This window comes from Rhipicephalus microplus, chromosome 6, assembly GCF_043290135.1.
Source record: "Rhipicephalus microplus isolate Deutch F79 chromosome 6, USDA_Rmic, whole genome shotgun sequence".
In the NCBI taxonomy this organism is placed as follows: Eukaryota; Metazoa; Arthropoda; class Arachnida; order Ixodida; family Ixodidae; genus Rhipicephalus; species Rhipicephalus microplus.
In genome coordinates this window covers 19,014,033-19,036,063 of record NC_134705.1, presented here as the reverse complement: position 1 = coordinate 19,036,063, position 22,031 = coordinate 19,014,033, and the positions used below count along the sequence as shown (strand labels likewise).

The following is a 22,031-nucleotide window of genomic DNA, read 5'->3' as shown; positions in this document are numbered from 1 at the left end:
CATAGAAGCTGAGCACGTTGCGAAACAGTTAACGTGTTGGCGATGAAGCTGTTCAGTACGTCCGGCCTAGTCTGTGGCGAAGAGGCACAGGTCACTCCGGCAAATTCGTGTTCGGCGGAAGGACCAGCCGGCATGTCGATAATTGCAGAAGGGTATAGACTGTAAACACGCCCCACGCACTCACCCCGACGTAGTGTTACAGGACATGACAACAGATTCGAGATGAGCAGTTTGCTTACGCCGTCATAAAGTTCTTGAAGGGCATATGGTAGCGGCAAAAAAGAGCAGAAGGCATGAAAAGGGCACTAGACTCGGCGAGAGAGTTGCAAGACACCATGCTAAGGGCGAAAGAGTGCGGTGGTATGATGACGTCTTCAGCAACAAATAGTTCGTGTCCGGTTTCATGAGCATCATATAATGAAGCGTCGTCAAACACTCCAAATGCCCCCTCAGCGCGAGAGCAGTCGATGACGGCCTTATTAGCGGAGAGAAAATCCCAGCCCAAAATAAGTTTATGGGAGCAGGAATCCAACACCAGCAATTCAACGACATAAATGAGGCCATCATTTTCGATGCGAGCAGTACAGGCAGCGGCCCGTGTGACGTGATCTGCGCAGGCTGTATGAAGTGATATACTTGCTAGTGGCGTCAGAACTTTTTTGAGCAAGCGGCAGAGTCTAGCACTTATCACTGAAACAGCGGCACCAGTGTCGACAAGAGCGAGTGCAGCGACGCCGTCCACATGTACGTCCAGGACATTTGTTGGTGAAGTGAGATGCCTTAGTCTTTTCGCTGACGCCGTAGTTCTTGCCTTTGGAACTGCGGCAATTAGTTTTCCCGCTCCGGCGATGAAGGACGATGACGCATCGGCGATGGTGAGCGGTGTCGAGGTGATGGCGAGCGGCGGTTAACAGAAAGGCGGTGGTCGGCGTACGATGACGTCTGGTAGGGGGCCTGAGAGCCTGTGAACGAAGGGCGTGGTGGCACATAAAGGGCAGGTTCGAAAGTCTGGTCGTAGCTCTGGGGGTAGACAGAGACGCGCCGATTGCAATATTGCGCTATGTGTCCAGGTAGCCCACAGGCAAAGCATATTGGGCGATTGTCAAGTGTACGCCATAGCTCACTACTCTGAACGGACCTTGGCTGACCGAACCGAGGAGTGGGTTGGAGCGGCACAGCTGAGGGAAGTGACTTAAAGGTCTGAAGAGGTGTTCGAGCCGCTATTTCAGCATAGCTTAGAGGTGCATTTACCTCGGCACAGGCAACACGGCTCAGCAATGGTGAAGTGTCACGGGCAGATGGCAGAGCCACGCAAACTTGCTCCTGGATGATCTGGCGAATGTTTGCTGGCAGAAGTGACGGTGGTTGGCCGGGTGTTGATAGCAGCAATAGCTGACGAGCGAGCTCAGCACGAACAAACTTCTTGATCTGCGATAGCAGTGACTGAAGGTCAGATGTGATGGTCAGGCTTGAGAGGGTGTCATCCGGGACGTCAGGGCGTCGCGTGAGAAGACACTGTCGTCGCAGTTCATCGAAACTCTGACACAACTCGATGACCTCAGAGACAGTGTCAGAGTTCTCGGAGAGCAGCATTTGAAAGGCGTCGTCAGAAATGCCTTTCATGATATGTCGCACCTAGTCAGTTTCTGCCATCGACGGGTCGACACGCCGGCAGAGGTCGAGGATGTCCTCTATATAGCTGGTGAATGTCTCACCAGTTTATTGGGACCAGCCTTGTAGGCGTTCTTCTGCGCGAATTTCGCACACACCAGGGCGTCCAAGAACATCTGCGATGCAGGTTTTGAAGGTAGTCCAAGTGGGGATATCCGCCTCATGGTTTCTGTACCACAGCTTGGCAACATCCGTTAAATAAAACATCACGGTACCAAGCTTTGTGGGATCGTCCCATTTGTTAGTAGCGCTGGCTTGTTCAAAAGATTCCAGCCAATCCTCAACGTGTTTCTCGTCGGAGCCGCTGAAAATGTCGGGTTCTCGCAAGAGCTGGGCACCGGGACAGCTCCTGCGTGGTGAAGCCGGTGGGGGTGTGAAGACAGCGTCGTCAAGCATGACGGACGGCAGCTTTTGGCTACGCCGTTCCAGGACTGCGGAAGACCGCAGCACTCTCAACCAAGATATAATGTAAATGCAAGGTCAAAAGCGGTATCAGCGTCGGTACCGAAGCAGCAAGAGCTAGATTGATGTACGGGCAGCGTCGCAGCAGCAACCAGTCAGTCTTAGCTCATGCCTCGCGCCAACGTGGTGTCGATGTCGCTGCAGTTGTGAGCATTCCTCTTCACTATGATATATATATATATATATATATATATATATATATATATATATATATATATATATATATATATATATATATATATATATATATATATATTTATATATATTATACAGAGGAAGAAATTCCTGGGTCCGTTGCTGCCGTCCGCTTTTCGCATCAGTAGACCTGCTGTGCAAGCGCTACTTGCGCCAATAGACCCCGTTTCAGAATAGTGGAGGTGCGGGGTAACTCAACCTGGAACTCCGCAACAGGAAACTACCAGCAATCTCAAAAATGACTGTAGAAAACACCCCGCAAGGTACGACCCAGCCTCCGATGGTCATCGTGCGCACTGTGCTACGCGTGCGCGATCCACCTTTTTCGACGGTACCGATGAGCAAGACGTAGAAGATAGGTTGTCGACATTTGAATAGGTAGGCGCAAGCAACAAGTGGGACGACACATCGAAGCTGCAATATGTACCCTTCTACATGAAAGAGGTAGCATGTCTCTGGTTTAACAACCACCACTCGGAATTCGCCACTTGGGGTGCTTTTAAGCTACGCATTACCGATGTATTTGGTCACCCCGAGGTACGCAAGCTCCGTGTGGAGCAGCACCTACATGGACGCGCACAGCTTCAGGGGGAAGGCTTCACAAGCTACGTCGAGGATGTGCTCATTTTGTGCAAGCGCCTTGACCCTTCAATGAACAAAGCAGACAAGATCAAACACGTGTTGAAGGGGATAAACGATGACGCCTTCCAGATGCTGCTGGCCAAGGGCCCCCGTACCGTGTCCAAACTTGCCACTTTTTGCCAGAGCTTCGAGGAATTGCGCAAACAACGGGTCTTGACACGGCGGCCAGCAGCTACCGACGAAACTCTCGCGGCATTGACCCTAGGTGGAGACCACAACACAATCATGTCGGAAATCAAACGATAGGTGCGCGAGGAGGTGGTCCGACAACTTTCATGTCTGTCGTATCAAACGGCAACGAAACCCTCTTCTGAGCGTCTCGCGCCCGCCATCAGACAGGTAATACAGGCGCAGGTCTCTGCGGCACTGCCGCCCATCTCTCAGACAACACCTGTCACCGCGCCATTGACTTACGCTGCTGTTACTGCTACTCCACCACTACCTCCCATTCGGCCGACACCCCAGCCTCTACGAGTACCAATGACGCCATTCCAAGCAACACAACAGCGCTATAACGGAAACCCTTGGCGCACAGTTGACAATCGTCCAATCTATTACGCATGCGGATATCCAGGTCACGTGGCACGCTTCTGTCGCCGGCGTTTCGCGACGGGCCCGGCTGCAGCTCCGAAGTACTCTGACGACTCTTTCGCGGCCCCATACAACACGCAACGAGAAATGTCCCATCAATGCGACTGACAATCAGTGCAACACGACCCGTCCCCATCCGAACTAGACCACCACCCTGCTGCCGACTACCGACCATTCGGTCCCCGTCGCTCATCCTCACCACGCCGCTACCGTTCTCCGTCCCCACTGCGTCGCCGGCCGAACCCCGCAGAGACGGAAAACTGACTGCTGCAGCTCCGGAGGCATGAGCTGCGAAATCGTCGCATTGTAGAAGTCCTCGCCCGTCCCCCACAAACGTTCTGGAACTGCTTGTTGAAGGTCTACAAACTCTTGCGCTTGTTGACACGGGTGCAGCCGTATCTGTGATGAATCAAAAACTCTGCCGTTTGATACGAAAAATAACGATGTCGCCTTCCGACGTATTGCTGAATACCGCGAGCACGCAACCTATTCGACCAGTCGGAGCATGTACAGTGAGAGTAATCATTAAGGACGTCCTGTACCAGATCGAGTTTCTCGTGTTGGCCACTTGTTCCCACGATGTGATACTTGGATGGGATTTTTTGTCACGCCACCATGCCGTAATTGACTGCGCTCGCGCGCAGGTGGAATGTTCTGTGTTTTCAGGTGCGCCATCTGCAGGCAACGAACTCACTCAATTTGGCAAGCTTCTTGTTGCTTCCGACAGAGCTGTTCCCCCTCTTAGTGCCATCATTTTCCCCGTCAATCGCACTGAATTGCCCGGCTCTACCGTTGTGTTCTCCCCATCTGACGTTTACAGTCGCCGCCACGGTACGTCTTGGCCATACGCCGTTCTGCCACCTCACCAACATACTTCTGGAATTGTCGTTTTCAATCCTAGCTCACGCCCTCTCGCCTTAAGAGCTCACGAAACACTGGGATATGTTCTTCCTGTTGATGAGAACGTCATTGTGCCTATTGAGTCCTACGACCCAGGCCAGCAACTTCAACTGAACGCTGTTACTCCTCCTTTCACGCGGGATGTCTACTCCTCGGATATCGTCAATCGTTACATCAACAGCCAGCTTCCCGTGGCTCAACGGAACCAGATAATAACCCTTTTGCATGAATTCCGTGATTCATTTGACCTTCCTCAAAAGGCACTGAGTCAAACTGACACCGTTGCTCACACAATCTACACTGGAACGCACCCTCCTTTGCGGCAACGCCTCTACAGCGTATCACCCAAGGAACAAATTGTAATTGCAGAGCACGTGGACGATATACTTCAGCGCGGTGTCATCAAGCTATCTTCTAGCCCCTGTTCTTCACCTGTTGTGCTAGTGAAGAAAAAAGACCGTTCGGTTAGATTTTGTGTCGACTACCGGTGACTGAACAAAATAACGCGGAAAGATGTGTACCCTCTTCCCCGCATCGACGACGCTATCGATTGCCTACAAGGTGCCCAATTCTTTTCTTCGCCGGACTTACGTTCAGGTTACGGGCAGGTTCCGATGGTAGAGTATGACCGTTCCAAAACAGCGTTCATTACGCCGGATGGCCTATAATAATTCATGGTTATGCCATTCGGTCTGTACAATGTACCTGCAAAGTTTGAACGAATGATGGACAGCGTTTTACGCGGCTTTAAATGGCAGATATGCTTATGTTACCTTGATAATGTTATCGTATTTTCTCCTGATTTCCCTACCCACGTCGACCGTCTGCGCACAATTCTTCAGTGCCTTACTAAGGCAAACCTCCATCCTAAGCTAAAGAAGTGCCGCTTCGGGCCTCGCCAACTTACTATACTTGGTCACGTTGTGTCAAAGGATGGAATTTGCCCCGACTCGGACAAACTTCGAGCCGTAGCCAACTTTCCGAAGCCGACTTCACTCAAAGAACTTAGGAGCTTGATCGGCTTGTGCTCGCATTTTCGCCGTTTCGTCCACAACTTTGCATCAATGATAGCCCCACTTACGCAACTACTGAATGGTCCAGCTAATCTTTCTAACTGGACCCCGGCATGTGAAGAAGCCTTCCTTACAATGCGCCGCCTGCTTACGTCGCCACCCATTCTACGCCATTACGATCCAAGTGCTTCCACTGAAGTGCACACAGACGCCAATGGCGTTGGTCTGGGAGCCGTACTCACGCAACGAAAGCCCGGTATTTCCGAGTACGTCATCGCATATGCAATCCGCGCACTCACGAAAACGGAAATGAACTACTCCGTAACTGAAAAAGAATGCCTCACAATCGTTTGGGCGTTACGCAAGTTTTGTCCTTACTTGTACGGACAGAGTTTCGACGTTGTGACAGACCACCACGCACTTTGTTGGTTGGCGTCGCTAAAAGATCCTTCAGGTCGCCTTGGACGTTGGGCTCTTCGCCTACAAAAATTCAACATTCGTGTCGTCTACCGCTCAGGACAAAAACAGTCTGATGTGGACGCCCTCTCACGATCACCAGCGAGATGCAGCGCAGATCTGCATTCGGACGCCAACTTTCCCATCGCTCACATTTCTATCTCAAGCATGTCGTCTGAACAGCGGAAAGACCCATGGATAAAATCTCTCCTCAACATTCTTTCCGACTCCGCAACGGCTGCGTACTCACGCGCTCTTCGCCGCCAAGCCACACATTTCGATATACGAGATGCACAACTATACCGCAAAAACTACCATGCGGATGGCCGCAAATGGCTCTAGGTTATACCACGCCACATGCGATCTGATGCCTGTGCGTTTTTTCACGCCGACCCACAACATGCTCACGCTGGTGTGTTAAAAACATATCACCGGATCCGCCAGCGTTACTACTGACGTGGTGTGTACACCTTTGTACAAAAATACATTCGGTCCTGTTCATTATGCCAACGACAAAAGACAGCGGCCCATTCACCCGGGTTATTACAGCCTCCACTGTGTCCGGCGCGCTCTTTCGACCGCGTAGGAATCGATTTATATTGTCACCTTCCGTACACTGCAACTGGAAATCGATAAATCATTGTCACGGTCGACCATCTGATGAGGTATGCTGAAACAGTTCCACTACCAACGGCTTGTGCACGTGACCTGGCCAATTTCGTCTTGCGACGCTTCGTACTGCGTCAAGGGGCACCACGTGAACTGCTGAGTAATCGAGAGCGTGTCTTTTTATCCGAAGTTGTACAACTCCTTCGAGCATGCCGCACAGTGCACCGCACCTCTACAGCCTACCACCCGCAGACCAACGGTCTAACTGAGCGCTTCAATCGAACGCTAGGAGACATGCTCGCCATGTATGTCAGTTCCGACCAATCAAACTGGGATGTTAGTCTTCCATTTGTGACTTATGCGTACAACACCACGACGCAGTCAACCGCAAGCTACTCGCCTCTCTTTCTTTTACACGGGCATGAGCCATGCTCCACTCTTGACACCATTTTGCCCTATCGTCCCGACGCCTCAGAGTTCAAACCTTTCTCTGAAATTGTGCAGCACGCTGAAGAGTGTTGTCAGTTGGCACGATCATTCACCTCGGACAAGCAAGCTCTCGAAAAAGACCGCACCAGCAAGTCGAGACTTTTGCCGTGGGCTCGCTCGTATGGCTCCGAGTGCCCTTCTACTCCCCAGGTCTGCCCTCTAAGTTTGGCCCTAAGTTTCACGGTCCTCATCGCGTGATCGAACGTCAATCTCATGTGACCTTCAAGATCGAGCCGGTCACACCATCTACAGACAGGCGACGCCTTGGTCGCGAGACTGTCCACGTGAGTCATCTGAAGCTCTATGATGACTCACTACTATTCTCGTCACCTTGACTTACCAGAAAGGCTCGTCTTCGTCGCCGGGGTATTGTAGAAAAGAATAAGATTATGTGCCGCAGTGGGTCACGTGTTTAGCGAGAGGAGCAAAGCGCAAGCGTTTGCCCCGAGCGCTGTGATTCCTGGGTCCGTTGCTGTCGCCCTTTTTTTTCGCATCAATAGATCTGCTGTGCAAGTACTACTTGCGCCAATAAACCCCGTTTCAATATATATATATATATATATATATATATATATATATATATATATAAGATCCAGAAAGGAAGCAAGTGAATGTGGACAGTATCACGCAAGCAAGCTCTCCGGGAACTGAGAACACACATAACGGAAGAAACCTTGCTTGGAATATACACTTCGAGACTGTAATGTGTACTGTGATGAATCTGGCGAAGGCATTGGTGCAGTGCTGAAGCAACCTGATGACAAGGGCAAGGTACATCCCGTTGTCTTCTAATCCCACAAACTGCTTAAGCGCGAGGTCAAACATGTTACATAAAGAAAATGTCTTGCATTATAGATGTCATTGATGAATGGCATTGCTACCTTCATGAAAAACATTCGCTGTTGTGATAAAATACTCCATACAACAGTGGATTAGGAATAGTAGGAATCATCTTTTAGCTGATTAAGGGCGCGCAGAAAAACGCGTACACTAGAACAGAAATTTGCGCAGATCGAGAGCGCCTACTCGCTACTTAAGTTCGCTTACTCGCTACTTAAATGTAGGTACATATCACACAAAATATGGAAGATGAGACAGACGAGACCCACTTCTGTCCCATTACCTGGCAGGTGAAACAGCAAAAACAAAGGGCTATGAACCACGTGCCTCAGATCAGATTTTCAGCGTGCTGATGAGCTATGGAATTTTTTTTTCTGTTAATGCGATGTAGTGTGCACTTACGCATTTCTCACCACTTCTAATGTAAAATGCCTCTAACAGCTCTCGGGTGGTCCTATCTGGGTGTTTTTATCAAACAACAGAATCACATACCTCGTAGCTCATCAGTACTCAGAGGGTCTGATCTGAGGCACGGTTTATATAGCTTTTATTGTTTTTTGTTGTTTCCCCTGCAAGATCTTGTGATAGAAGTGATATATATATATGTTAGCTTCTTTTTCCAAATAAACCTTTGTTGCGAGTAGACACTACTCTTGCTCTGTGCAGTTTTCTGTTGTAGTGTCCATGTCTGTATGTGCGCCCTTAATGAGTTAGAGAATGAACCAATGCCAACTAGCCCATTTATTCGTGCTACTGCAATGTGAAGAACTATAAAGGTCGTCTCTTCTGGTGGTCATTGAAAATAACATTGCATGAAATAAACATCAAACATCAAAAAAGCATAAGCAACGTCGAAGGAGATGCGCTTCCTAGAGCCCCAATAGTTCAACTTCTGTCCCACGATAAACTTAACGATGCAGCAATAAGTACACAAAAGGAACGTATTCATTGCAAGCACGTAATCGTCATCAAAATAAATTGACAAAGAAAGATGTATGTGTCCGAATAATTACGCCGAAACATTTTCAAACACATATCATCATTTCGGTGATGTAGAGGTGAAGAAGAATCTATCAGTCTTGTTGCCACAATAATTTTGGCCGGGTATGGTTAGTGACGTTACCACCTAGATTCGACATAGTGATACGCACCGGAGATGCAAAAAGAAACAAAGAAGTCTGGGACACTTCTATCCCTGTCTTCTGCTGAAGAGCGTGTTTGTGATGCAAACCACTGAGAAATGTGGTTGATAAATTTGGTTGATATAGCTCATCGAAAAGGTTTATCCACTCAATTATTCACCATGGTTATTGCTACATGTGGGCAGTCACCCGTAACATGGAAAACATTGACTCCTATATCTCTAGCTTAAGAACTAATTTTGCTCCCCAAAAATGCGCAAAATCTTCTTTCAAATTGTGGAAAAAGATTCACTGAAGTAAAACTTAAATAGTTTTTCAAACATAACCGAATGCACCACCTCATCACCTCATTTCATCACCCGAAATACACTAGTATGAATAAGCGGACAAACCAGACCATCGTAACCAAACTTAAGTGCAACATTGATGACGAGTCACAGATGTGTTGGACTAAGCTGTTGTCAGACGAATACAACAGAATGCCTGACGAGGTTACTGGCTACGCACCGTCTTTTCTTACGTATGAAAATCTATGTAATCCAACTGTGCTGAAACAGCAAGAACAAAAAAAAATGGCATTCCAACAACGGCAAACTGAGAGCCGTTAGGAAAGGTCGCAACAATAATCCACATGCAACGTCTCTTTAATGAACTAAAAGATCAACCGCTCCGTGTTGCTCTTAGGTGTAAACTCGCCCATTGTTCATGTTAGTAAGCTACGGCGTTATTTTATACCTTCTGAATAGGGAATTTCTCGAGAAAAGTGTGAAGAGTGTAACGTATGAGAAAGGCGATGGTAGAGGAAGCGCTCGAAGAAGAGGCGCGCGTGCATTAAAATAAATGAATGGCATATTGTAACGAACAAATGCAGCGCCGGAAGCGAAAACAGCTATTTAATTATGGTGAACTTGTGCCCGTCAACTAAATACACAAAGGTTATCCTGAGCTCCCTAGTGAAAAGCTCGTCAACCTCTTCTTTTAAGTCTCGCCGCGTCCCGCTCATTCGAAAAACCGCCTGCCTTCTTTTTCCAGCGTGTGGTGTGTTGACACGTGCAGCCAGCGTTGCATGGCGCGTTTAGCTTGGCACGTTTGGCTTGTCAGGTGGTCTGGCAGAATTCATAAGAGCAGGAAGCAGCGCAATACTTCAGTAGGTGCCTAACAACATGCGGCATTAGTCTCCTCCCGAAACTCATCGTCCCAATGCGTACGCTGACGTCGAACAGTTTTGTACAGTAGTATTAGCCTGATGCATGAGCACATTTATCAGTTGTGTCATTCAGTGTCTTTCGTAGTACGGTTTCATTCGTACTACAAGTACGACTTCTGGGAGATTCCTGCGTCGGGTTGAGCACACTTGCCCTTGAGGAATTACTTCGTAGTTTAGCGGGCCTAACCAGCGAAGTACTTTGTAAAGGCCGAAATAGGGCCGAATCTGGTTTTTCAAATAGGCCAGGTGCGCGTACAGGCATCCACACCCACACTTTGTCTCCGGGGTGGTACACTACGTCTCTCCGCTTGAGATTATAGCGACTTGCGTCGGAGACTTGTTGTAAAACGATACGATGTCTTGCGAATTTCCGTGCCTCTTCTGCCCTTTCTATGAAGTCGCTGATGTACGGGTCACTCTCATTCGAATCGTTGACAGGTAACATCGCGTCTATGGTCGTTGTGACCGTCCGACCATAAACAAGTTGAAATGGTGTGAAGTGTGTCGTTTCTTGCACTGCGGTATTGCACGCCGATGTTGCATAACGCAAAAAACTGTCCCATGTCTGGTGTTCAACGTCCACATACACTGAGATCATTCCGGTTGAGAGTTCTGTTGAGTCTTTCGGTTAATCCGTTTGTTTGCGGATGGTATGCTGTAGTCTTCCTACGGTCGGTGTGGGTGAGCTTCATAACAGACTGCATCAAACGGGCAGTAAATGCTGTTCCTTTGTCCGTAATGACTACCTGCGGTGCGTCATGTCGTAGTACAATCTGAGTGACGAAAAAAGTGGGCTACTTCGTTCGCCGTTCTCTTTGCGAGAGGTGATGTCTCAGCATGCCGAGTCATGTAGTCTATTGCTACAACAATCCAGCGTTTTCCCGATGAAGAGAGAGGAAATGGACCAAGCAAATTCATTCCCACTTGCTGAAATGGCCTTTTTGGTGGCTCTATCGGTTGCCACAAACCAGCTGGTTTCGATGGTGGTATCTTGCGTCTTTGGCAATCCCGGCATGACTTGACATAATGGTGCACCGAATCTCCTAATTTTGGCCAATAATACTTCCGGCGAATTCTGGTCAAAGTGCGACTAATACTCATATGGTCAGCCGATGGGTCGTCATGACACGCTTCTAATATTTCTGCTCGCAGTGATGATGGTGCAAGAAGCAGAAACGTCTCACCGCTGTTTCCGTAGTTGCGCTTGTATAGGACGTCGTTCCGGAGGATATAGGATGTCAATCAACGGCGAAAACTCGTGGTACCTTATTTTAGTGACCCTCCAAATATTGGATAAGCGGGCGTAGTTCCGGGTCCATTCGCTGAAGATGAGCCATCTCCGACACATTCAGAACCTCAAGAAATTGCATGTCTTGTTCTTGGTCAGATGACGGAGACTCAACAGGTGCGCGAGACAGGCAATCCGCGTCATTGTGCTTGAGACCGGACTTGTAGACCACAGTGATGTCATGTTCCTGCAGTCGAAGGCTCCATCTTGCAAGTCTTTTGAAAGGCCCTTGATATTTGTCAGCCAACACAATGAATGATGATCACTGATTGCTCAAAAGAGTCTCCCGTAGAGGTATGGGCGAAACTTGCTGATGGCCCATATAACTGCGAGACACTCTTTCTCTGTCGCTGAGTAATGAGACCCAGCAATTTATAAAGTGCGGCTCGCGTAAGCGGTGATCTTTTCTTCTCCCTTCTGCCACTGAACAAGGATGGCACCGAGAAAAATGTTACTCGCGTCGGTATATATGTCTGTATCGGCCTCTTCATCAAAATGGGCAAGTATTGGAAAAGACTGCAAACGGCGTCGCAACTTTGAAAAAGCTGCTTCTTGTTCTTCCCGCCAAGAGAATGCTACACTTTCGTTTGTTAGCCGTGTCAAAGGCTCAGCGACCTTAGCAAAGTTTTCCACAAAGCGTCTGTAGTAGGCACATAGTCCCAGGAATTGTCCGACAGCTTTTTTGTCTTGCGCTTTTAGAAAATTTTCAACTGCAGCAATCTTTTCCGGGTCCGGGTGGAAGCCTTCTGCACTAACTATGTGCCCGAGGAATCGAAGCTGACACAATACAAAATGACAATTTTCCGGTTTGATGGTCAGTGCAGCCACGCGAATGGCATCTAGTACCGTTCTCAGTCGGTGGATTTGCTGCTCGAAGGTAGAAGACTACATCGTCAAGGTACACAAGACACGATTGCCACTTGAGTCCGGAAAGCACAGTGTCCATCATCTTCTGGTAGGTAGCGGGAGCAGAGCACAAATCGAAAGCGAGCACTTTGAACTCGTGTAGCCCGTCTGGGGTCACAAACGACGTCTTTTCGCTATCTCGTTCATCCACCTTGATCTGCCAATATCCGCTTTTTAGGTCCAATAACGAAAAGAAGTGAGCATTGCGTAACTTATCCAAGGCATCATCGATCCGCGCAAGTGGGTAAACATCACGCTTTGTGACTTGGTTCAGCTTTCTGTAGTCAACGCGAAATCGCAGCGTATTGTCTTTCTTTTTTGACTAACACCACCGGTGATGCCCACAGACTGTTCAATGGCTGGATTACGTCATCGTTGAGCATTTCCTGCACTTGGTTCTTGGTGGCTTTCCTTTCTTTTCGCCCAACTTGATATGGGCGCTGATGCACAGGAATCACGTGTTCGTCGACCACAATGCGGTGCTTTGCGACAGGAGTACGTCCAACCTTCTTCGAGGTCGAGAAGCACTCGGCGAACTCTCTGGTGAGATCAGCAATCTGTTGTTTTTGAGATGATGAGAGCTCTCTTTCAATGTCTACTGACTGGAGTACGTTATCTCTTGCCTCTGACGTTTTATCAAGAGTGCAAACAACTGAGACTTGCGCGTACTTATGCAGCGATGGTACGAATGTTCCCTTTGCGACAGGCTGCAGCTCATTTCCAAAGTTAGTTAATAGGACATACGCACATCCATCACGAAGGCTCACCAGGCCTCTTGCCACGCATAGTCCTTTTTCTAGTAGCAGTCCGATGTTTCCGTCCGCTAATCCTTCACAGTCACGGAGAACTTCACTCCTCACAAGAACGGATACACTGGAACGCGGCGGCACGGTTACATCCTCGTCCCCAATGCGGAGAGGTAGAACGATTGGTTTCTCCGCGTGACAGATGGCAACAGCAATCTTTGTAGAAAACGAAACCTTGGACTCTTGCAACTCGATGACTGCATTGTTTGTTTGCAAGAAGCTCATGCCTATAATCAGTTCACGGGAGCATTCAGGAAGCACAATAAAGCTGCCAACATACACGAATCCTCTTATTCCGATCCTTGCGGTGCACAACCCCTCGAAACTAACTAAGTGACCTCCAGCAGCACGTATCTGAGGTCCGGTCCAATCAGTCATCACTTTCTTCAGCTTCTTTACGAGAGAATTACTGACAACGCAATAGTCTGCACCAGTGTCTATAGCGCAATGGCCTCGACGTCGTCGATCGTGACTAATATCTCAGAGGTAACGTTGCTACTACTGCACTTTTCCGTCGTTGCGTAACTGCCGCCGTCCTGTCGGGCTAACAATGAAAGGTCTTCAGTTGTCAATATATCAGCGGCCTTACCTCCAGAAGTTGCTGGCTCTAGTTTTTTCGCCGCGGGCTAGGTGAACGTGATCTTCGGAGATTTGATGACGGACGAGTACTTGGCGACAAATAGCAGATCGGTGCTGTCTAACGTGATTCCCGTTGTTGCGTGTCTTGAGGTGAATATCCTGAATACAAGTACTCTTTGATTTCGTAGGGTCACTCACTGTTCCGCGGGCCCGGTGCATCGACTGGAAAACCACGCAGTCCCGCTCGACGATACTTGCACGCCCGGTAAAGGTGACCTGCTTCTCCGCAGTGGTAGCAGAGGGGCCACCAGTTTACAGTGCGCCATGCATCGCTCTTACATGGTCTTGCTTCCGGCATTGGTAGCGGCGTACTCGGAGAAAACGTCGGAGGCATCACAGCAGTCATAGCCGTCCGATTCATGCGTCCGAGGCTCTCTCGTACTACTTGAGCGTACGACAACTGAGGAGGAGGCTCCGATTGTGCGCACTGTAGTACCTGAGGTTGTGGTTGAAAAACTGCTTGCCACACTTCTTCCCGCACAACGTTGGCAAGTGAGGACATAGCTGGATGACCTTGAGCCATTTGTATTTTCTGAAGTTGTTTTCTTATGACAGCCCTCACCATTTCACGCAAGAGGTCAACGTTACTCGTAAGGGTGGTCGACGCCGCGCTACCAGTTAAGACGCTTACGTCCCTGTTGTATTTGCGCGCGCGCTACTGCAGGATCTTTTCTATCATTGTCGCCTCCGATCTGAACTCATCAAGAGAGCGGGGTGGATTACGCACCAGGCCTCAAAAAACTCCCCTTTCACTTCACGCTTCAGGTGCCGCAACTTCTTTTCCGCAGACATGTTCGCGTCGGCCCACCGGAACAGTCGGGATATGTCTTTTATGTACATGGCGACGCTCTCGTTGTTTCGTTGCTTTCGCGTCTGAAGAGCCGCTTCCGCGTTTTCTTTCCGGTACGTGTTTGGGTACGTAGCAAGAAACTCTCTTCGAAAGTCGTCCCATGACAATAAAGACGCTTCGTGGTTTTCGAACCACGTACGCGCAGAATCTTGCAGTGCGAAGTTTCCTGTCCTCGTTCCAACCATTTGGTCTGGCGATGCATTTGAAACCGTCGAGCCAATCCTCGGAATCCTCGAAATATCACCGTGGAAGGCCTCTGGTATTCGGGGCGGGTCTATGATGATGTGAGATGGAAATGAAATCGCTTGGGTGGCCATTGCAGGTGCTCCGGAACTTACGTCCTCCACTGGTCTCGAAGAATTGAAGAGGGCACCATACTCCGACTGCTCAACTCGTAGGCGGCAACTTGTGCGTTGGTGTACGGGAGTCAACTGTGCTGGCTTAAACCTTCGGGGTTCTCGGCTACGTTCCCCAACCTGAGATGGGCTTGGAATCATACCCAGCACCTTCACCAGTTTGTAACGAACAAATGCAACGCCGGAATCTAAAACAGCCATTTAATTACGGCAAACTTGTGCCCGTCAACTAAATACACAAAGGTTATGCTGAGCTCACTAGTGAAAAGCTCGTCAATCTCTTCTTTTGCGTCTCGCCACGTCCCGCTCCCTCGAAAAACCAACAGCCTTCTTTTTCCAGCGCGTGGTGTGTTGACACGTACAGCCAGCGTTGCATGGCGCGTTTGGCTTGTCAGGTGGTCTGGCAGAATTCATAAAAGCAGGAAGCAGCGCAAGACTTCAGTAGGCGCCAAACAACAAGGGCAATATGTACACTGCAGCCCATTCTGTTCAAACCATCCGTGAAGGGGGCTAATGCCTTTTCGGTGGTTCTAAGACACTTCCTGACAGGCACCTTGATACGAACTGCGTAAGAGAAGGCATACGGGCTCCAGGCGTGCAGTTTACATTCATTCGAGAACGTCACGTAAGCTCTCCGTGCAGCGGATCTTCCAAATTCTCTTCCAAAGAGCGAGCTTCAACGAATGCCGTTCCGACTTGTTTAGCGTGCATCGCCACTCCCAAGACGACACGCTAGTCCCGTTGCCAGGCGCTGGTGCCCACACTTCCCATGCTGACAACCTCGCAGTATGTATTCCATCAGCACCTCAGCCACTCAGGGGAGCTGGTCAAGCACTATTGGCAGAGAATACCTCCACAGCGAGTACAATAATAAAAGAGTATTCTTTATCTTTGAACGTCACCCCTGACTCCAATTGTGGTTCACCCGAAAGTCCCACCGAGATGTCCCAATAACCTTCATTCTCAGTGTTAAGATATAACAAAATTATACCTCTCCCGGTACGCCCCAGACCAACGCATGATTCCACGTTGAGGTCAACGCCTTGACAGCGTCGACCTCAGTGCTCTTCCCCGTTGCCTTGCCAGCGTTTCACGTGATTGATGACGCATTGGCCACATTGGCCTTCCAAGATCATGAACAGACCGTGCCAGAGAGTCGAATAAAGCCGCGGCATACCCTTACAGAGCTTCCCCAACAACTCGGCTGGCTTCCGTAGGCATGCTCTAAAGGTTCCTCGGCTGTACCACTATCGCTGGCTGCCTTTGAACTCGCACACTTTCGCGGCTTCCAGGAAAACGCCAACAACTGGGTTCCCACCGTCAACGCTCTTGAAGCTGGCAATGCGTGGACTGAAGAGCGGAAGTGCCGCATGGTAATATATTGCCTCCGGAATATTGCCGCAGCGTGGCACCAGTAATAAGGAGTTCGGCAGCAACTCTAGGCACACTGGAGCGCCAGGGTCGTCACTGCGTTTGGATGGATTGACTCCGACCTCACTGCCACCGCCCTTTGTAACCTATCCGCTACCGAGGATGGGGCTCTAGAGAAGGACCGCGACAAGGCTGTTACTGCATAGCACAGCCTATAGTCAAAAACCTCGTCACCGTGCAGTCCAACAAACACTGGACTCAAACACTGCCCTGACACTGCGGTGGTGTCTGACGCAAGATCAATGAGACAACAAGCCTAGGCTTTATTTCCTCCGCAGAAGTTGCTACCCTGCGCCCCATGCATCTTCACTAGCTGAGCTGAACGCGCGGCTTCCCTCGTACTCGACACTATGTCCAGATGCCAGATGAAGCCTAGAGCGTGTTTACCCGTGACGACCATCTCAAAGATGGCAGGACGCACGTTTGTGTGATGCAATAAGCAGCCTTTAAGAAAGAAAAAAAACCGTAGTACTCGTGTGCAGACCATCAATGCCCTACAGATAAACTAATGGTAGGGAGAGTGCCATGCGTCCAACACGCTGGAGTTCTGCGAGAAGGCTTCACTGAACGAAGACAGTTGCAGTGAAGCTGCCCTGTCGCTATCTCTTCTGCTTTGTGACAGAATAGCGATCGCTAAGAAACCTGCGCTGAACTCTACAACACCAACTCACGAAGAGCAAACTAGACCACTTTCAGAATCGTCGGGCGTCGACGGAAACACAGAGAGGGAGCACCCCATTATTAGTGTGAACTTGGCTGCAGAAAACAGGTTTTTCAGCTTTTTTCTAAACTCGCAGAATGCTCCTAATGAATATAGTGGTCATCTTTTCGGTGCTGACAATCATATGAGTTTAACCGAAAAAACCCTAGAGAGCTTGCCGGCCATCGTGTCTCCTCGAAGTCTGTTTCCACATCCGACCCGCGTTATGCTGCATCCGCTTATGCCCACGCGACAAAGCCAACGCTGGCCACCAGAAACATGTGTTGCAGCTCCGCTACCGTCGACACGTAGCCGAGACCGACCATTGCGATTTAGCCAGGGTCGCTCAACAGACCTACTTAGGGAAGGTCCACTAGCCAAGTCAGAACGCGGCCTTCACCGATCACCACGATGCGGTCAAACTTGCCCACAAGAAAGACAAACGGCTTGCGGCCAAAGCCGATGGCCAGAGGCATTGTTGGCACTTCAGCAAGCCAAGATACTGCGCGGCCGTGACCGGCCTCCTCGAGGTAGTCAATGCTGTCCTCCAGAGACAATTTCGACAGCTGCGCACGCTCGCAGTCGTGGCCGAATGCAATGATGAAAAAACGGCAATGGAGTTCTGGCTCTCGTGCATGGCCTGCGCAAAGCAGAGAAAGACAAGGCAGAATAAGAACAGCTGGCCTAGCATGCAAGCGTTGTTTCTTTATTTTCCCTAACAATATATATATATATATATATATATATACATATATATATATATATATATATATATATATATATATATATATATATATATATATATATATATATATATATATATATATATATATATATATATATATATATATATATATATATATATATATATGAGTGAGAATATAGTACAAGAAAGTTGGTTTTGCATGGTATAATTTCCTAAGTGTCGGCTAGAGCGACCAGCCGATACGTTAGAAGATATACCATGCATGACCAACGTGTGTAGTACCCTCTTGTGTATTGGAAAATTATAAGGAAGCAGGAGCGGCGCTCGGCTCCTAGCGCAAGCTGAGCTAGCTAAAGGAATGCTAGAAGCACGAAGTCAGATTAGAACAGTTGGCCCGCAGCAAGGAAGCTGTCTCTGTCTCATTTATTCCTCTCTGCAAACATTCTGCAAACATTTCTTATTACTTTGTAACTTTCTCATTAGACTTTTCCCATCGTCAAGAAAGGTGTTCACTGTGGAAAAAGCCCAGCCACCAACAATAACGCTGGAATCATCGATGTCCCATGTGTGAATGCCGACAAGCTTTACAGCTGACCAGATTAGCGACGTCTCTGCTTACCGCTTTCGCTGGAATTTATGTGTCGCTCTTTTTATGCGGGAAAGTTCGTCCAATAAAGCATTTTATTACCATAACCGGTAGCCTTTCTCTTTCTTGCCCTTTACAAGCACGTGACAACATACACATTTTGTCATTGCAGAAAAACAGAACGATCCAGCCTGCTTTCCTGAGGAGCGCAAATATCTCCCGTGTGACCAACCAAGCAGCTGCCAACAGGCCTGTGGTTACCAACAAAAGATCACGGACATCCACGTTGCGCTCAAAGACCCGGCCAGCCCAGCGGATGGCACTTACTTTGTGTTCGACCTGCGCTAATGTTAAGCATGAGAAAAGACATCACCCGCAATAACCGAGGTCTGAGGACTCGAGTGCAAAGCAGCCACACGTCGCCTAGAAAAAAACAAGTCGGAAATCCATTACCTTAGTTCCACCTTTGTGCACAGTTTTACGTCAATTATATTAGAAAACAGGACAAAAAGCAATGTTAATCACAACTGAATAAACAACACTGTCCACGCTTGTAAGGAAAATCAGCCATACGAGCCTCATTCTGTGAATATATGTTGTGCAGGTCACCAACAATAATGATGAAATTTGCGCTGCCTATGAAATAAAAAGAATGTATACACTGGCACTCAACGTGAAAGCTGGAGAAAATGTTTGGAATAATGAATCTGCGTTCAGGGCGTAAGCGGAAAAACAAGTGCTCGCGATGCCAGCTGAGGGCGCTCGGCCTTTCATCGAACTACAAGAGACCCTTCCAGCAACCAGGAAAATGATGGGTAATACATGCATTCTCCTGCAGTATTCGTTTTTGTGGGCTTTTAACACACTTGCGGCTTTATTTATTGGTGTGGTTTGATTTTCTTTCATATGAAACAATGGCCCACTGTGAACTTCGTGAGCCTATTAAAAATGATGAGTCTAAAGCTACCAAGCCGGTGAAGCACAACTGCTAAATCTGTTTCGGACTCCGTCATGTCCCATAGCAGATCAGGCCTTGCTGCACGGACTGAGGTCGAAAGAACGAAGAATACACCACTTTGTGCAAAACTGTATATACCACTCATCACTCCCATGCTGGTAGAAGCGCCGTGCATTGCAGCTCCCAAAGACACTAGCGCCAGAGTTTGCTCTGTATCGTATATATAGGAAATTCTGTGGTTTGCGCCGTCTCTGGTATATAGGATGTATATATTTATTTATATACACACACACACACACACACACACACACACACACACATATATATATATATATATATATATATACGTATATATATATATATATATATATATAAGGGAAAGAAGTGTATACCTAAGGGCTCGTTTTACCGTGTTTTAACACAATATTAATGAGATATAACAGACAGTAATGCCAAGGAATGTACAGGGGAAGTTATTAAAACCAATGGAATGTAAATAAGAAGAAAGAAAAGTGGATGAAAAAATTACCAACTGTGAGCAAGAATCGAACCTACGACCTTCGAATTACGCGTTCGATGCTCTAACCACTGAGCTATCACAGCGGCCCTCCCTCCATCCACTTTTTTGGGTTTATCTGTGAATTTAGAAGTAGGAGCGACAGTCAGCGCCATCTATAAGCCAAACAACGAGTGTGAAAACACTCTTATGCGCATGTTTGGCGTCACGTAGCACGTGAACCTATTATGAGTGGGCAGCTGATTAATTGTCCCTCGTATACAACCTAAACACACAAGTCTGCCAGTACAAGACCCTCGTTCAATGAAATAAGGGAAAGAAGTGTATACCTGAGGGCTCGTTTTTCCGTGTTTTAACACAATATTAATGAGATATAACAGACAGTAATGCCAAGGAATGTACAGGGGAAGTTATTAAAACCAATGGAATGTAAATAAGAAGGAAGAAAAGTGGATGAAAAAATTACCAACTGTGAGCAGGAATCGAACCTACGACCTTCGAATTACGCGTTCGATGCTCTAAGCACTAAGCTATCACAGCAGCCCTCCCTCCATCCACTTTTTTGGGTTTATCTGTGAATTTAGAAGTAGGAGCGACAGTCAGCGCCATCTATAAGCCAAACAACGAGTGTGAAAACACTCTTATGCGCATGTTTGGCGTCACGTAGCACGTGAACTTATTATGAGCGGGCAGCTGATTAATTGTCCCTCTTATACAACCTAAACACACAAAGTCTGCCAGTACGAGACCCTCGTTCAATGAAATAAGGGAACGAAGTGTATACCTAAGGGCTCGTTTTTCCGTGTTTTACCACAATATTATTGAGATATAACAGACAGTAATGCCAAGGAATGTACAGGGGAAGTTATTAAAACCAATGGAATGTAAATAAGAAGAAAGAAAAGTGGATGAAAAAATTACCAACTGTGAGTAGGAATCGAACCTACGACCTTCGAATTACGCGTTCGATGCTCTAACCACTGAGCTATCACAGCGGCCCTCCTTCCATCCACTTTTTTGGGTTTATCTGTGAATTTAGAAGTAGGAGCGAAAGTCAGCGCCATCTATAAGCCAAACAACGAGTGTGAAAACACTCTTATGCGCATGTTTGGCGTCACGTAGCACGTGAACTTATTATGAGCGGGCAGCTGATTAATTGTCCCTCTTATACAACCTAAACACACTAAGTCTGCCAGTACGAGACCCTCGTTCAATGAAATAAGGGAAAGAAGTGTATACCTAAGGGCTCGTTTTTCCGTGTTTTAACACAATATTAATGAGATATAACAGACAGTAATGCCAAGGAATGTACAGGGGAAGTTATTAAAACCAATGGAATGTAAATAAGAAGAAAGAAAAGTGGATGAAAAAATTACCAACTGTGAGCAGGAATCGAACCTACGACCTTCGAATTACGCGTTCGATGCTCTAACCACTGAGCTATCACAGCGGCCCTCCCTCCATCCACTTTTTTGGGTTTATCTGTGAGTTTAGAAGTGGATGGATGGATGGATGGATGCTATGAGCGTCCCCTTTATAACGGGGTGGTGACAAGTATGCCACCAGGCTCGACAAAAAAAAACATCTTTTTTCCTTTTTTTTATGTTGGCCTAATGCCTCTACTTCGATAAATTCTATCTTAATGGAAAAAAGGTAAATTTTCAGCTTAAGTTCTCTGCCATTTACGGCACACTGTCCATATTTTATTTTTCCAATATTTATTTTTGTCCTTTCTCTCTAATTTTCTGCCACCAATACTCTAACCGTCTCTTACTTATTTCAATCGCGGGTGTGTTCAGCTTTCCATTGTTGTCCCTAAAACCCAAGGCTTCCTGTAGGTTCGTGCCCAAACGTACACCTGGGTAGATATCTCCACATTCAATCAGAACATGTTCCGCCGTTTCCTTATCTTTCCCGCAGCATGTGCATTGTTCTTCTTCTTTACGGAATCTTGCTTTATAACTACGCGTTCTAAGGCAACCCGATCTCGCTTCAAACAGTAAAGCGCTTCCCCTTGAATTATCGTAAAATGCCTCCCTCCTTATTTCATTTTTGCCCTTTCGGTAGTTAG

General features: G+C 47.8%; 1 protein-coding gene and 2 non-coding genes across 3 annotated transcripts in view; 1 reads left to right on the top strand and 2 right to left on the bottom strand.

The window, feature by feature from the left end:
- LOC142765206 (uncharacterized) overlaps nt 1–19,152 on the top strand; it is a 1,282,698-nt gene extending 1,263,546 nt beyond the window's left edge. Inside the window, exon 9 of the mRNA XM_075865840.1 lies at nt 18,658–19,152. Coding sequence (XP_075721955.1) covers nt 18,658–18,833 — 176 coding nt within the window. The 3' untranslated portion in view covers nt 18,834–19,152. The remainder of the gene's footprint in view (nt 1–18,657) is intronic.
- A 1,730-nt stretch (nt 19,153–20,882) lies between these two features.
- On the bottom strand, nt 20,883–20,955 carry TRNAT-CGU (transfer RNA threonine (anticodon CGU)). Its single transcript has one exon. It is a non-coding gene; the product is annotated as a tRNA-Thr (tRNA).
- A 382-nt stretch (nt 20,956–21,337) lies between these two features.
- TRNAT-CGU (transfer RNA threonine (anticodon CGU)) lies at nt 21,338–21,410 on the bottom strand. Its single transcript has one exon. It is a non-coding gene; the product is annotated as a tRNA-Thr (tRNA).
- Between the last annotated feature and the right edge of the window lie 621 nt (nt 21,411–22,031).